The following is a 17353-nucleotide window of genomic DNA, read 5'->3' as shown; positions in this document are numbered from 1 at the left end:
AGGGACGGTGGTCAACCTCGTACCCTTGCTTGTAGCCGCCACCGAGCTCGGGCTTGATGGTTGCCTTCCGGCAAAGGTTTCTGTTGAACTTGGTCATACCGAAGAAAGGACACTAAGGATCACCGCACAGCACTTCCTCTCTGAATCTTCCTTTCGGTCGCCTTCCGTGGCAGCCTGAGGAGCTAGTCACCAACCTATAGCCACTAACCCGAGAACGGTACACTCAGAACGGACGTCATTGCTCGGCGACATTAGCACGTCGCTCGCGGTGGAAAGATACCGTCGCCGGTGGAAAGCACGATCGTACTGATCGCTCTTTCGCGCTGACACCCGGGAAAGCGACATACACGCCGCCACGCACGGTCGCTGCGTGCGCATAGGCGACACGGCCCGAAATAAGAATGAAACCCAAATAAACACAAAAAAGAAAAGAAAACACTCAAGCATCTAATTTTCCTCGGCGCCTCTGGTGCTCGGTTCTGATGATGGTGTTTTTCCCGGGCGCGAAAACGAGACAACTGCTGCTCCTGCTCATCGGCGGGCGCAGCTCGCGTGTAATTCGAGGGCCTACACACGACCGGAAACGTAACCAACGAGCGTTACGACCGCCACGGAAAGAATGTCCCTTGAGGCAGGACGTGGTGTCCATTGGCAGGATATGGTTGCTTCAAAGTCGTTTACTTTGGAATAGAGTGAAACCAACAATGCGCGTTCCAAAGTCCTTTAGGTGGCCTTATCGTTGGTGTACAGGCAATAGAGCAAGAAAAACAATTGTTATTAGCCGGTAGTTCCCATGCAGCCGGCCAAGGGTATTCGGTTCAGTTTATTTTTCCACCTAAAGGACATGGCGCAACGGCAATGGCGACACCGTGTCCGGAAAATTCAAAGAAAAGAGACAACCATAGGGAGACAGCGGAGCAGCGGCACACTTACTGAGAGGACTCCGCCCTCCGTGAAAATCTCTCAAAGATTCTCGTGTGAACCCATCGTTGGCACCGCACTTCGGAAAATTTTACCGGCTGCCGGGAAATTGGGTAGCACTCGGGAAACCTACATTCAGGCGGATCGTCGATCGAAATCGAAGCGTTGCCAAACGTTTCCGGTTTTTCGGTTCGTTTCTTAAAGAATGCTTCTTCTTAAAGATTTCAAGAGGGAGGCAACTCAAATAGAAGTACAATACAATAAATTTCGCCAGGGACTGCGATGGTAGCCGCTATAAATAAAAACTTTTAATCGAAGCAGAATTTTTTTCACTATAAAAACACAGTCAAAAGGGAAAACCAAAATAAACAATTCAAAAGCTACTTTTTACAGTTTACCAGGTGAAAGAATAAAGTGAAGACATCAAGTTAAATTCAAAAGAGAATATTCATAATGCCTGCTGTTGGGATGGGTCTTCGCTTCGTTGCCAGATGGGTGACGTACTGTCTCTCGGACTCACTTGTAATATGTTTGTTGTCGGGATGTGCGCGGACGCACTTCCCGGCTACCAAAAATTGCGCACACGAGTTATCCACATGAGGGATAATCGCAGGAGTCAACCCATCCGAAGTGCAATGGACAGGTCTCAACCTGGGGGAACCGCCTAAGTGATCACGGTAACCCCTGTGCCAGGTAAGTATGCCTTTTCGTGCTTCGGCTTGCTGAAGCCATCGCAGCTCTACGTGTAGCGCTGGCGATGGATAACGAATTTGGTACATTGGTTAGGAACCCAAAGCCACATTACCCGAAGGACTGAACGATTCGAGAAAGGCTTTGCTTCCTAAAAGATTTAAAACATAGGGATAACCGACAGATTACCAGCTAGTTTGTTGTTTGTGAACAAATGCATCCACCTATTCGCTTAATGCGTCCTTTTCCCGTGTACTGCTCAACAAATATATTAAAACTACAAATATATTTTGTATTGAGAGAACAATTTAGCTTTTATTAGCTCTAACAATAATTTAGCGTTTATGTTCAGTTCAGTTCTTTATTCCATCATGTAACGTAAGTATGGGAAAAACAAAAAATAAAATATTTTAAAACACTTTTATTAACCTCTTTGCTGTAGTTTTAGAGTGCTACAAGGAATGGACTAATTGCTCTATTCTTTAAAAATATTCTTCTCGCGATTCAATTCTATACAGTCAATAAAAATTCCTTACAACCCACAAAACGTCGAACCTTTACCTGATATTTGTGCTTAGTTTCTTTCTGTTGTGTAAAACTTGAAACGGAACCTCGTTGTTTATGTTTTCACGCTACTTCGTGTACCTTGTCCAATTTGTAATGGTTTTATTCCGATAAAAGATAAATAACATACACGCATTCACAGCCGCGAAGTAATGTTTGCACAACTTGAATGAAATGCGATTTTACTGCGAACTACTACCTATCCCGCGCACCTCCATAGTGACCCCGCCAGCCTAGCCTAGTAATCAAACGGTTGGAAGGCCACACGTTCCTCGCCGCACCGTCCATCACTACCGATCGTAGACTGGCTTTCGGATGATCGCTTCAGTAGGTTCACGTAAGTGATCAGATACTTGACTAGGTTTTCATCCAAGAAAATGACCACCCTTCTTTCGCTATCATCGAGGACGGACTTATCAGATGTTTGTGCTTCGTTATCATCGGCTTCAATGGTTGAATCCGTACCATCGTTCAGACCCCGTACACCCGACTGGTCTTCCTCGTTCACGGATTCCACGTCTAGTATGACGGATGATCGTCGTTCATTGATCGGATCGATCGCTGGGCCACCATCGGCAGCCACTCCCAGTAGCATCCCTTCCGGTTTTTCGCGTGGTTTGCTGGACGATTGTGGAACTGCATCCGTCCCTTGGGGCCGGACCCGTCCACTTTTGACCGGTACTTTGCTAAAATAATGCTGGAGGGTAGGTCCAGCAATGCGTGGCAGTTGCATGGTCGAGTCCCGCACGAAATCGTACGTGCGGCTCGAAATGGGATATTGATCGAACGAGGACGGCGGAGGAAGCTTTGGTCGAACGCGGATGGTTAGGCGTGTCGAATCGCTTTCTTCGTCCGTGTCGACGAAGAATACCGTTTTCAGGTCAAGCACTTCCACCAGTTGGCAGTCGTGCACGTCGTACAGCACGAGAGCCTTACTGTAGATCGCCACCAAAACGAGACGATATTCACCGGACGCCGTGCAGAGCGTGGCCTGCACGGTGAACAGAAGTGATCCTTCGCAGGCCGCATGCGGTTCCCAGAGCGCTTTATGGGAGACCGGTTCGAGTGGTTGCAGTGTTTGACGTGCGAGCTTGGGCGTTGGTAACGTATTGTAGCCCACACTGTGAAGCATTCCCTGGCCAGTGAGCGCCACCAGTTCCGCAGCACCGCTAATCGGCTTGGTGAATGCACCGACGATACCCTTGCCGACGCCGGTAACCACACCGATCGGGTTCGTGGCTTGCAGGGGATGATGTGCCAGACCGCCGACCGCACCGAGCAAACTAATGCCCAGCCCGGTTAGACCTTGGGTAAAACCATCGGTCATCCCTTGTGGACGACGACGACGCAGTGCATCCGTGCGCTGGACATGCTCCGTATCGAGCGTGAGACGGTCCAGATTGCGGGATACCGATTGGGCCAGTTTTGTTACTGAGTTCACTGTTCCGGCGGTGATGTTTCGAATCAATGAAGCAGATCCATGCGTTACGCCCACCAGGAATCCCCACGGACCACGGAACAAACCCTGCACGGGTAAGGACACGAAGTCACGCAAGCCGCTCGTGACCGACCTGGCTAATCCGCTGGGACTGCCCAGAATTTCAAGCGATCCGATCACCCACCCGCCGCCAAAGATGGCACCCGAGAGGTAGTGCATGCCGACCGCATTACCAAACTTGATCGGAAGCGTCCGAATGGCGCGTCGCTCGAATGCAGCGAACTCAAGGGGGCTGTGGTCGAGGGCGATGTAGAGCCGCATGCAAGCGTGTACCGACAGCAGCACGTTGAGGGGCTCGATACGAATGGTGCGGAACTTGATCGGTTCCGCTAGGTACAACGCCTGCTGGAGCACCACCCGTGGTATTAGGGTTTCGCCTCGCTCGCACCGCACTCGGGGATTCCGCAGTGCGCTATCAGGTTCTTGCAACAGTTCCGCCGGCAGACACTCGACCAGATAGTCGACCAGAACGTTGATGTACGTGTCTTCGATGTACGCACGAATTGGGTTGATTTTCAGGCGCACTGCTTCGACACTTGTCCACTGCTCATTTGCCAGCTCGCACTCGAGCGTGCAGAGGGCAACCCGTGCCAGCTGCTCCAGATGATCCTCCAACCGATAGTGGTTCGGAAGCTGAGCAACGACACACTTCCGTTGCTTTGCCTCGTGATCTTCGCTGCACAGAACAACGGGAAAGTCGTACTCGCCATCGGTGTGCAACTCGTTGTCTATCTGAATGTTGACACAATTCAACACGGCTTTGCTTCCGCCTGCTTTTCCGGACGACTCTGCATTTCGATCCAGCCGCACACCAATTCGATCGAAATTGAACGAAATTACGTCCTTCTTGTGGCAACCGCGTTCCGGTCGATCGTGGAACAGTGTGATCATCAGCGATCGAAAGAAGCTCTGAACCTGAACCGTTTTCTCATCCGCAAGCTGCCCGCTGTGAGCATTCGGAATCTCGGAAGAAACTGACAGATGATCGAAATCGGTCGGAGTTGGATCGACGAACGATTTGTGGCCTGAAGCTTCCCCCTGCGGCTGCGGTTCCGGTCGTATGGGATTCGAAAGCCGCGTTCGAATGTCTTTGGCCGAAAACTCCAAATCCTCACTGATGTAATCAATCACGAGATGTGTTGTACGGTTGCGTACCCGCACCGCCAGCTTCAAATCACCGTAAAGCGGGATGTTCAGAAAGATGCTCTTGTTTTCATCGGTCTTGACGGGATGCGACCATCGGATAGCGCTACCACTAACGCAGGCAAAGATGAGCGCCAGTTCCTGCGTTTCCTGCGCCTCCGGAAACAGTTCGTCCAGCGATGGGGGCGTGTAGTAGATAGTTTGGCGTGATCCTACCGTCTGGTACCATGTAAAATTAGAGTCCAGAACTTCAGGAACGGCTGCCGCTGCCTTGTTCGGCTGAACCGTATCCGATTGTGCGACATAGATGTGGAAATCCGTGCGATTCTCGATGGCGTATGATGGGCAGGGGTCGTCGAAGATCGACAAATACGATTGGCCCTGGTGCATTATGATCGACAGCGACAGCGGATGATTGCGACCCTCGAACGGCACGCTGAACGATTTCCTCTGAACGAGTTTGTTGAGAAAGATGGGTGCCGAAAAGTCGCTTCCATTTTCGCGCCGTTGGTACACCGCCAGGTAGTGGTTGAAACCAGCACTCGGTTTGATCTTCGCTTTGCGTTGCGAGATATTATTAAACATCGTTATCACACTGCCCCTGGGACTGTTGACGAAAATGAAGAGAGAAATGAAGAACATTATCGCGGAGTCTGCCGGCTGCGCCTATCGCCTGCGTCTTGTTTGAATACTTACTTGTCACATTTGGGGACATTTTTTGGAAGACTGTAGCAGCAACTATGCGGTCCTGGGTTGGTCAGTTTTAGCTGGTCGATCCGTTCGTTAGCAGGCAGTGCAAATGACCAGCAATGCAGATCGATGCTAGAATTGTTGGTAACCACAAACTGAGACGCCAAGATGAAAACCCGTGTCTTGTGTTCAGTGATAGAAGCTAGGACTAGATTCATGATCTGAGAAGAAAAGAAATTTGTTTTAAATGGTTAGTGCGCTGGTAAAATAGATATTTAGAAAAGGCAATTGCAAGCTACATTTGAAGTTGTTAAAAGAGCGATGTGCGTGGGAAAAGTCTGATGGAGTAGTCTGCAATACGAGCAACGTTTTCCGTCATAAACATAAACCATGACCTACGAACCACAAAAACCACACCCAGAAGCAAGTTCAGTAAACGACAAGAAATCTTGGAAGACGCGGAAGATAAATGAACCATAGAGGGCATTGACTTTTCAATGTCGCTGTAGTACGATGTTTTACTGAGGCAAATTAGTAAATGCCTATTACTAATATTCTTTCGAATATTTTAGACAATATTGGGCGCTCCTTTTTGAAAGAGCGGACACGTCGTACATTCATCTACTTAATATGAAGGAAGGAAAATAGTGCCTGACAGCAAATGATGCATCGATGAATGGGAGGCATTTTCAAACATCAAACCAACTCGGTTTAAGCAACTAATTGTACCTTATTTGGTCAAAGCAATCGTTGCAATTGTTTAAAATGATCACAATGCATATGTTGGCATGCAAATGCCAGAAGCAAAACGAAATGCTGATAATACGCTCTTAAAATCTTATCTGCTGATAATTAAAAAAGAAAAAAGACTGCGCTCAGCTTATGAAAATGCCAAAAAGAACAAGAAAATGAAAATATTTACATTCAACTAACAAACACCGTACGCCGAGCACTTCGCGCGAAGCCAGCCTCCAAACGGTAGCCACCGCAATCGAGCCACGCGACAAACGTGCGTGAAACGAAAAGCAACTCATTGCCTTCGTCACGGTGAATGGCGCCGTCGTGCCTCTGTGAGTTGCTCTCCCTCTTCGAAGTGTCTTCCAGGAGATACGCACCACACTGTTGTCTCGCTGATAAGACATCATTTGAGCGTACATAATAGGGTGATAGGGTGGCTTAAGCATTTGGTTCGGTTGCAGAACGTCCGCAAACTAACCGCACAGAATGTGTATGAGTGACCTATGGAGGCACATAAAACCGGTCCGTGGGTAAATCGTGTCGTTCAGTCGGCTATCGCGCGACAATCGACGACGTTCGTTCGGTGAAAGTAATCACGACGGTGGTGAATTTAGTTTCCGAGGCTTTCCCTGCGGCTGCGTGTGAAAATGGAGTACCGTGTAAGCGCACCGGAGGTGCTACGTGAACCGCTGGTCGTACCGGACAAACTGCTGATGGGCCCGGGACCATCGAATGCTCCACAGCGTGTGCTCGATGCCATGAGTCGCCCCATACTGGGCCACCTGCACCCAGAAACGTTGAAAATCATGGACGACATCAAAGAGGGCGTACGGTACCTTTTCCAAACACGCAACGCGGCCACTTTCTGTCTGAGCGCTTCGGGCCACGGTGGCATGGAGGCGACACTGTGCAATCTGCTCGAAGACGGTGACGTAGTGCTAATCGGTCACACCGGTCACTGGGGGGACCGGGCGGCTGATATGGCTTCCCGCTACGGTGCGGACGTGCAGATGGTCCGCGCAGCGCAGGGGAAGGCACTCACCCTGGACGAGATTCGTAAAGCCATCCGAACGCACCGGCCAGCGGTACTGTTTCTGACCCAAGGGGACTCCTCGACCGGCGTGCTGCAAGGTCTGGAGGGTGTCGGGCCGCTTTGCCGCGAAAACAACTGTCTGCTGATCGTGGACACCGTTGCGTCGCTTGGCGGTACATCGTTCGAGATGGACCGCTGGGAGATCGATGCCGTTTACACTGGTTCGCAGAAAGTGCTCGGTGCACCGCCGGGAATAACTCCGATTTCCTTCAACCATCGTGCAGTGTAAGTCCGCGAGGGACGTAGTGACAAAAAGGGACCCTTATCAATGGGGTCCGCTGTTTAGTTAAAGTTTAACGAACGTCTATTTCTGTGCTTCTTTTCGACTTTTCATCTCGTTGCACCATCGTGTGTGATAACCGATGGAATCTACCACTAGTGAGCGATACTTGCGCCGTCGGACGAAGGTTAAGGTTTACTACTGGGACCTATCGCTCATCGGAGATTACTGGGGCTGCTTCGGAAGACCACGCATGTAAGCCGCAATCGATCGTAGTGCCGAAAAGAGAATCTTCACCCATTTCACCTTTTTTAGCTACCATCACACGGTTTCATCGACTCTACTGTACGGTTTGCGTGAAGCCATTGCGCTGGCGTGTGAAGAATCGCTTCCTTCACTCATCGGCCGCCACCAGGATTGCGCCCGACGGTTGTACCATGGTCTAGTAGAGCTTGGTTTTGAGCTTTACGCTGATGAGCGCGATCGGCTAGCAACGGTAACGACGATCCGTGTGCCGCAGGGCGTCGACTGGCTACAGGTTGCACAGTACGCAATGAAAATGTTCCGTGTCGAGATTAGCGGTGGTCTGGGACCGACCGCCGGGCAAGTGTTTCGCATTGGCTTGATGGGACAGAACGCTACGAGCGAGCGGGTCGATCGGGTTCTGCAGGTGTTTAAGGATTCAGTCAAAGCCGTTAAGCCAGACTTCACGTTCCGGAAGACGACCGCAAAAATGTAAGAACAGTTTAAAGTTTTTACACCACAGCATCTTCATAATTGGTCCAATCTAAATGATTGTCCGCATTCGGTAAATAAAATATTCTGAAGTTTAGACATCGACTTACTCCACTTTCGTTGCGAATACTGATGTCGATCGTGCCGTCCAGCGGAAGGACGGCATAGCTGGTAGCGGTCTGCTTTTGCGTCGCATCCGGTGCATGGATGTAAATGAAGTCCGACTGCAGTTGCTGGTTGAGACCGTCATGCATCTCGAGCGTGAAGCCCGTCTCCACGTGGACCGGCATGATGATGCTGTTCGGGGCGATGATGTTCGTGTCGTTACTGTTGCCGCTCCGTAATCGCACCTCGCAGCCGAGCTGATTGATGAACAGTGCCCACGGGGCAATGCTGAGCATAAGGCAGCAGGACATTTCATACGCTGCCGAGCAGTGGTAGAGCGGAAACGTGGCCTCCTGAATGGAATTCTCTCGCCGGCAACGCAGCTCTTCCTCACGCGAACACGGCCAACCGCTGTCACATTGGGCAGCCTTCAGTGCCGCGAGGGCTGCTTCAACGCTACGTAATCGAGCGGGTACCTGGAAGAACGTTTTGCCATCGATCAGCCGGTAGGATAGCAATGCTTTGCGCTTGTCTTCGCCGTGCAGCGAGTTAAAGTCCATTCGGAACGTGAGCTCATGCTCATCGGAGTTGGTCCCGGCGAGATCGAGCTGCCGGCGCTGTCCCTGCCCATACACCGAAAACGTTCGATCGATCTTCTCCTCGTAGGCCTACAGGAGCGGAGAATAGATTAACGGATGCAGAATGTGCTCAAAACTATCGCCATCACTTACCGTCGTGTTAACCGTTAGGAATGATTCAATCATAAACAAAGGCCAAACGATCACCAGCACCCGCTCCAATGCCTCTCCGGTGGCCGCGTTGGATTGCCGGCTTTCAGTAATCTTTTCGCGCACGATCCGAACCCAAAAACTGAGGTATCCTTCGCGAGTGATTGTTGCACTGGGCACCTTTACCAGATACGGCATCATACCACCATTCATGATTTCCCGCAACGGAACGTCACCCGACCAGCTAACCTTGCCGGCTTCACCTTCGATCGCAATGTTGATGCTTTGCTGGTTGCGATTGTTGGCCGCAGCGAACAGATTTAGACTGTCACCCGACGGACCGACCACGAAGCTGGTCGCCGTGTAGTTACGCTCACTGTTCGGGATGATTTTGTAGTAACGATATTGGAAGCGTAACGGCTGTGCGGTCATATTACAGAAGCTGATCTGCCCCTCGATCGTTACGCTGCACTGAGTGCCCGAGGAAAGGCTTTCTACGCGCACGAGTAGCATCCGCTCGTCAACCATGTCTTCTTCGAAGATGGACTGCACCGACACCTGACGGAGCCCTTCGGTGGAAACATCGAACGGTTCGGTCGTTATTTGCGTTGTCCCCTCGGTGAAGTAAATCTGCAACTGCTGCCGATGGCGGCAGCTTCGGAACGCATAGAGACACAGTTCGTTGGGTGCGAGGAAGATCATCTCCGGTGTGTCGACTTGGCCGAACTTTAGCACCACCTGTGTCCGATTGCACACGATGTACTTGCTGTACAGTGTGAGTGCTTCCTGTGCCGCTACATCTCCACTTCCATTCCATAGCCGTTGCGCAACGGCAAGATTGTAGCCAACCGAAGGTCCGTACCGTACGACGATATCGTCGGAGATGGTTTTCACCTCCAGTGCGGTGTCCGAGATCCAGCTGTACGCCTTCAGGTTGCTCACTTCCACCACGTTCTCGAACGTGAAGTGATTGTAATCGAGCAAATCGCAGTGCAAATTTAGCTCCGCACTGACAAACACGTCCAAACTGTCGTAAATCGAACACTGGCCACGCATACGTCGGGCATTCAGCATCATGAACTTGTGCGCACCGAATTCGGCCGTCTCCCGACAGACGCGGTACCGCTCGAACGGCTTCGGTAGCTTCCGGTGGGTGTCGAACCGGAAGCAGTTGAACAAATTCACCTGCACCGGGCTGAGATCCACGGTGGAGTCCACGTTTGGCACGAGCTCGGCACTGAACATTGAGTCGACGCGCATGCAAGCAACGAAAATCTTCGGATGAAGCCGATACGGTAAACTGACCACACGCTGCCCCGCCAGGTACGTGCTATCGGATAGCACGTCGGTGATGGTGCTAAATAAACCACGGCCACTCCCAGGCGCCTCACGGACGTCAACATCGTGGTCCTCGTTACCATCGACAGTCCGTAAAGAGCCTTCCTCGTAAACTACATTCTGCGTCATTACGATGCGCCAAATGGCCGAGGCAATCTTGCGTTGTGGTAGTTTGAGGAATGTTTTATCATTTTCCGAAAGCGTAAACTGACACACCTCCACGAAGCTTGCATTAATGTCCGAGTAGTGCTCGAGCTTACACTGAATGTTCACCGATTTGGTAGTCTACGGAGAGAACAAGTTAAACGTCAGAGCATGCAGCCTGCAAGGGGAAGCTTCCACTTACATTCATCGGAACAGGAAAGACGATCACTTGGTGTAGTGCCCTCGGTTGCGGATATCGCCAGCAAATGATGCCAACGTCACGGTTAATGATTTTTATCTGATACGGTAACGGCAGCTCGTTGATCTTCATCGTTTCGATAAACTGGAATGCGCCCGCCCTGAAAGAAGGACCCGAAACGTTACGAACTGCAAATAACGCACGCCACTTCGCAGCTTCGCAATACCTTAAATCATCCTGGTAGTGTTCTTCCTGCATTCCCTTCGATCGTTTGTCTTCTAAGCGTGGTGGTGTGATCGGTATGAGGAGCTCCCGACTTGGCGTCATATTGGCACTACGCACCGACTTCGCTTCGTTGTTGGTGGATGACTTTTTGCTCGACTCTCCAGCTACCAGCAAGCGCTCCATTTGCTGGCGAATGACTGTTGCTTGTGTGAACAAATCTGGACTCAAGTCCAGCTGCAGGTAGGACGACTTGAGCTTTATTTGCACCAGAGGATCGCGCTTCCAGTACTCTTGCGCGATCGTCAGTTGCAGTTGGAATGAAAACGGGTGCAGTATCACGAACGTTCCTGCAGCGAGCATCAATTCGCCCATATCCAGGCTGAATACGATCCGCTCGGGGCGTTCTTGTATCCGGATGGAAGATTCCACGGAGGAGAACGATAATTTCATGCTATAAGGAGCGCGATGACCGGAATCCTCTTCGTTGACCAAGTGCACCATAACTTGTGCTAGTTCGATCTGTATTTTTTCGACATCAAACAGCTGTGACCGTATCAGACGGAACTTGTTTCTACTTAGCACTGGTTTTGGCAGTGGACTTGCCGTGCCCGTCGCGCGATCGCTGCGAGCATCGAGTGGAGGGTTAAAAATTTCGCCTAAAACACCCGCCAGTTCGATCAACTGCGTGGTTTTACCGGGACAAACGGTACACTTGATGGGCCTCTTAAAGGCAACCCGTAGCTCGCGGCTCCGTTTGGTGTGACTGTTTACGAAGCGAGTTTTCACGAACGGTTGCGGAATGCCGAGTTCGTCCGGTTCGCCAGCCAGGGTCCGGACGATATTTTCATCACCCACCGCGATCGTTACATCGAACAGTGAAAGTTGCAGCACTCGTTCGAGCAAATTCAACGACACTAGGGCGTTCGGTTGAGCGAAGGACAATCGCAGTGTCGGTCCGTCGGTGCGACCGCGCTCGTGGACATTAATCTTGAAGTAGCCACCGAGGAAACATATCTCGTATGGGATGATCGGATTCGTTTGCTGGACAATGGACGGTTTGCTGCGGTTGCTGGATTTTGCGTTGCTGTCCGATGATATGGATGAAATTTTGCGCTGACGCTGGCCGCTGCGGCGACTGCTACTGGAAGTAGGTCGTTTGCCATCAGACGTGCGGTACGATTCAAGCCCTGAATCTTCCTCACATCTCGATAGCTTTGAGTTGGTTCGGCGGTGACGGTGAACGGAGGATGGGACAGAGTCGCGGTACGATTTTACCGACTCCCTGCTACCATCCTCGGTGACGAAGGGTTTCGCGGAGCCGGCGCTCTGCTGTTCACTGGCCGTTTCAACGACGGCACTACTGCTTCTCGAGCACGGGATTGTGGTAACGATGGATGAAGACCGAGAAATAGGTGCCGGAAACAGAAACGCATTGATTTCGTTCGCTTTCTGCAGGAGTTTTTGCACCAACGCGAGCTGCTCGAGATCCACGTCGATCAGTAGGTCCGACATGCAGTTCAATTCCATCGCCAGACTGCAAATCAGCACGTTCTTGTAGATGATGCACGGTGCGTAGATGATGGAAAAATTGAATTCCTTAAAAACGGTCACCACCTCGAAGTGGGACATTCGCTGGACGCCCTGTTGAAGGTTGTTCCACTCGAAGGCCGGATTGTCGTGGTGAGTGGTGGACGATTGCTGCTCCTGCAGGTAGCGTACCACATCCTCCCAAACACCCGTACTGAGCGAGATCTCTTTCAGCAGCAGCTCGTACTGGCGATCCTCAATCTTCGAGCCCGGCACGTTCAAGATGCGCATTTGGGCTGCCTTCGTGTACACGTCCGGGCGTAACGGAACACGGCAGATCGGATTCTCTACGTTATGGTGTACGGTGATCGAGGTAACTTTCAGAATGTACACCGAACAAGAACCGCTTTTATCGAGCGCCCGTGTACGAAGAGGTAAAAACACCGTTATTCCTTTGCTGGAAAACAGGATGAGCGGCAAATCCTTGACGCCAACCACGGACGACGGTGGGCCGTTATTGGCCGCAGCAATAGAAGCATCCTCGCCGGTATCGGGAGCACGGAAAGCGTGTACCATTTTCAAACATTCACCCAACAATTCGAGGTCAAGCCGCAGATCGATTTGCTCCATTTTGATCAACACTTCGACCAACGTTTCGTTGTGCTCGCGCGATCGTTTTACCGCATCCCACTTCGAGTGGACATTTTGCGTTTCCGCCCTGGTGACCGTCATGCTGAAGAACGTATCGGTGCCGGACGTTTTACTCGATTCACTGGAGTCGCCCGTTTGGACCGTTACCGCAAGTGCCTCGTTCCGACACCAGCCCGGTTTGCCCGGTGTGTCGCTCCACTCGTAACACGCACCACTCATCGAACCGACTTTAGCCTTCACCTGCGAGTACACTTCCTGCTTGTCGAGCGAGTAAATAATGTCCTCAAACTCTACCGTCAGCTTGATGCGCTCGCGGTGCTGCTCGTCGCGCGTAATACAGCTTACGGTGAGCTTCGAGAATGTCCACTGCAACCAGAGTGACGGCATTGGGCTACGCTCCCCACCTGTCGCCGTATTATCTTTGAGCGTTTCTTCCGAGCCACCGCTCGAGTTGTGCGTTAGGTCGAGAAACTCCTTCAGATCGGCCGCCGCGATCGAGCTGCCACCGGAGAGTGGGGCAATTTCGAGGAACTGATGCTTTGGCTCTGTTTTGCCACTGCCGCCGGCCGCCACTCGGCCGTTAGCTGACACCCGGGACTGCAGCATCGGTAAGCACATCAGCCGATCAATCGTATCGCGTATTAGAGCCAGCTGCTCTTTAAGCACCGTTAGGCGAAACGGTGACGTATCGACGTGGAAGCAGACCGACGATGGGACCGTGGCGGCAGTTTCGGAATTAAAATTGAGCACCATCGAAATGTTGGTCGTTGTTTCGTCCAGCAGCTTGTTCATTTCACCATGCTGGTACGTCCAGCTCGAAGCATTGGCCAGTGAAATCGTCCACGGGAAGCTGTCTTTCTCCGATGGCCAAACACTTTTGGCGATGCTGATCGGAAACCGGGTAATCGAACTGGAGAGTGTTTGACATTTGAAGGCGGAGTCCACGGTGATTAGTGGAAGTCTAAGAAACAAATTACGAGTAAAACATATTATTTCGATCCGGTTAGTTTAAACTATTTGGTGATACTTACTTGAGCATAAATATTTCATTTTCACCAAACTCGTCCTCAGGCGTGTCAGTGGAGTGGAAGATTATGTTTCTCACCGGGAGACACACGGTGAAGTGGCTGACCTCCAGGTGAAAGATGATTCTCTTCGCCAATCGTGTCCAAAACTCTCCATTTCCCGCCGGGGCTCTTGCGGTTTCTTCCATCACATTGGATTCGTTTTGATCCATTTCATCAACGCCTAGTGTCGACGTAGCACACGGTACTGCGACAGGACCACCGGTGGGTCGACCAGCCTTGTCCGAGTTCGAATGGACGGAGGTTGCTGCTATGGAATGTTGCTTCTTACCGATGCTTCCAGACGGCGCGTGTAACGATTGCTTGGACAAGCTGGAAGTAAATCGAGTCCGTTGGCCCGAAAACGTTTGCCATTCAGCGAGCACCGCCTGTTGCCAGAGAGTAAGAAAGGCGAGGAAGTTCGGATCCAAGTTGAAGCTTAGGTCCAACAACTTCGCATACAGCAGTGGTGGATGTTCGATGCTGAAGTCAAACGATTTGGGAAGCTGGAAGATGACCGTCAGAAAGTCCTCATCTGTGGAATGGTCGGGCCAGAGGGCGGTAAGCGATTTTTCTCGCCGAACGTTCGCCTCCTGGTACGTGAGAAGCTTCAGGCTACGAGCGACCAGCTTGAAGCACTCGGTACGTTCTGCTTCCACCTTCCGGAGGTGAACATACGAAAGCAGCAAATCTGCAGTCGGCAACGATTGTTGGGGCAGCGAAGTTTCTGCGGGAATGTTTTCTAAATCGATGTAGCTCCGTGCGGCGGTTTCTTGTGCTAGCAATGACTGGACGATCGAGGCGACGGTTAACGCCTGCAGTGGGTTGGCGATTGCTTTCAGGTCGGTAACGGTTACATTTTGTTCCACTTTGTTAAGCTCCGGGTTGGGCCATAGGGTCGGATGTATAAGAACGCGTTGCTGAAAGTTCATGCTGACCGCGGAGCAGACGGTTGCTTCAGAGACCTCTTCCAAGGGATGTAACAATTTCACCTGCAACCGTTCCAAGTTTCCCGAAATCGATTGATAGCACGCATCGAACAGCTTGGCCGGTGGTTCCGGTAGCTGACAGGTGGTAAAAACCAGCCGATTCGGGTACAGTGGGGTCAGAATGTTACACTCTACGCGATTCAGCTCCAGGCGCAGTGATGGACGTGAGAGTGGTGCCTGTTTCCCGATGCTTTGCTTGCGGGATACGATCAATCGCTGGTCCGTTCCGTGATCGAAGGAATGTAGCTCGATGATAGGGTTCTTCAATGTTATGTGAATCTGGCGCAGTGGAATCTCACTCATCAGCGCGTCGTAATCTTCGGCTGATGGAGGTGGCAGCTGTGGCAACGTCGGCATTGGTTTCTCCTCGTAATATGGTGAATATTCGTAAAAGTCCTTATACGAAGCCAGAGTCCTGAAGCGATGGATTGTGTCGGCACAGAGTACGGCTCGAAACTTCCCGACATACGCCCGAATCATGTACTTCTCGGCAAGATTACTAAACTCCAGATCGCTTCCAAACTCCGACGTTCGCCGATCGTCCGGCAGTTGCACCTCGTGGATGATGTCGATCGCGATGGCCGGTGATTTTTGTAGCAAATACTCCTGATTGAAGGTGCTCAAGTGGTAGTTCCAATTTACGTTGTACTTCCGACTACCTCCCGAGCTATCGCTGAAGAACGAATTCTGCAAATGCAGACATTCCTCACTGGCTGGTACGGGTTCCGTCGATGTGAAGATTTCTTTGACCGATACCCGTTGCCCGCAAGGGCAGTCTTCCAGCGATTGGACTTGGACGCGCGAAATGCCGAGGGTAACGTTGAACCACTTCATGCCGCAAGCGATCATTTCACCGTAGAAATTGTGAAAATCAAAGTGCAGTATCGGGCTGTACTTGATCTTCTTGGTCGTACCCACGAGACCGTCGCCAATGAGTTCCTGTGTTTTGAAGATCATTCGCAGCTGATCGATATACACGCCCGCGTGCAGTATCCGGAAGTCATGCTCCTCCGAATGATCGCTTTCGTTCTCCTCGGGAAAGAAGGAAGGCAACAAGTTCCAGGCCCACGAAATAAGCGATTCCTGACCCGCTTCATCCTCCAACTCGTGACCCCCGTCGGACGCAGGTTGAGTGGCTTCGGTTTTGATCTTTCCCTGCTTCAGTGCCAGTGCCAGATCGAACAAACGCATCAACATGGGGAACTGCTGTGACGAAACGTTGATGTCGAGGAACTTCGAGTGTACATCGATCCGCGTCAGCGATGAGCGGTCCTGCGATGAAATGTTGTACCGTACCAGCATACGCACCTCTAACGTACTGCGGTACAGGACCGGTTCTTGGCACACCTCGATTTTGCCGGCCGAGTTTCGTTTGTCCAAACAGATCGTAAGGTCGACGATGTTGATCAGCTTCCGCAGAGATACCTTCGTCGGCGACAGATCGATAAAAGCCGCATTCCATAGGTAGTCGGCCGATTCCATCGAGAGCTGCTGGATGTTCATCGACACCACGATGTCTTCCTCCACGTACTTCAGTATCACGTTATGGCATCGGATCGTGATGTTGTTCGCAATTTTGCTTATCAGCGAAGCCATATAGCCGGGCGGAGGGGCCTCTTCGGTGCTTTTCCCCTTCCGCAGGGGATCCTTCTTGGGCAGGTTCCGGTCATTGGTGTCCCGTAGCTTCAGCACAAACTCGATGGTGTTGATCGTAATGACTATCGGTTCGGATGCTATCTTCGTCCACGGTACGCGTATCGAGAGCTCGTGGATGTGGCCGGACAGAAAGTTGAACGGTAGTTGCAGTTCCTCCTCGAGGACGTCGAGCTTTAGATCGAGATTTTGAAACATTACCTCGCCACCCCATAGCGATACCTGCGAGTCTTCGGGACGGATGTTCTTCACGTACTTGTCCACGTAGCTAAGGATGATGGGTGTGATGTAGGATTCAATTTTGAACATTTTCTAACAGGTTCGCCAACCCGACGTCGTTGCATCCGTTGTACGTGAACCCCGGCGTTGAGTTTTTAACCTCCAAATGCTACCGCTGCAAGTTTTGTGTTTCTAATTCGTTCGGTGACTAACTGTGAA

General features: G+C 51.3%; 2 protein-coding genes and 1 non-coding gene across 3 annotated transcripts; 1 reads left to right on the top strand and 2 right to left on the bottom strand.

Moving 5' to 3' along the window:
• Window positions 1-1458: 1458 nt before the first annotated feature.
• On the bottom strand, window positions 1459-1622 carry LOC128275807 (U1 spliceosomal RNA). Its single transcript, XR_008269344.1, has one exon. It is a non-coding gene; the product is annotated as a U1 spliceosomal RNA (small nuclear RNA).
• Window positions 1623-2413: 791 nt separating this feature from the next.
• Window positions 2414-17224, bottom strand: LOC128270375 (intermembrane lipid transfer protein VPS13B). The gene is made up of 7 exons (XM_053007774.1): window positions 14241-17224; window positions 11033-14170; window positions 10810-10966; window positions 9129-10748; window positions 8403-9065; window positions 5513-5727; window positions 2414-5423 (listed from the first exon to the last, which is right to left on the bottom strand). The coding sequence occupies exons 1-7, from the start codon at window positions 17222-17224 to the stop codon at window positions 2414-2416; spliced, it is 11787 nt and encodes a 3928-aa protein (XP_052863734.1).
• Window positions 6800-8391, top strand: LOC128275747 (alanine--glyoxylate aminotransferase). Its single transcript, XM_053014357.1, has 3 exons — window positions 6800-7562; window positions 7717-7812; window positions 7873-8391. The coding sequence occupies exons 1-3, from the start codon at window positions 6892-6894 to the stop codon at window positions 8294-8296; spliced, it is 1191 nt and encodes a 396-aa protein (XP_052870317.1). The 5' UTR covers window positions 6800-6891; the 3' UTR covers window positions 8297-8391.
• Window positions 17225-17353: the final 129 nt, after the last annotated feature.

Source organism: Anopheles cruzii, chromosome 3 (assembly GCF_943734635.1).
Source record: "Anopheles cruzii chromosome 3, idAnoCruzAS_RS32_06, whole genome shotgun sequence".
NCBI classification, from domain to species: Eukaryota; Metazoa; Arthropoda; class Insecta; order Diptera; family Culicidae; genus Anopheles; species Anopheles cruzii.
This window is presented reverse-complemented; position numbering and strand designations above follow the sequence as displayed.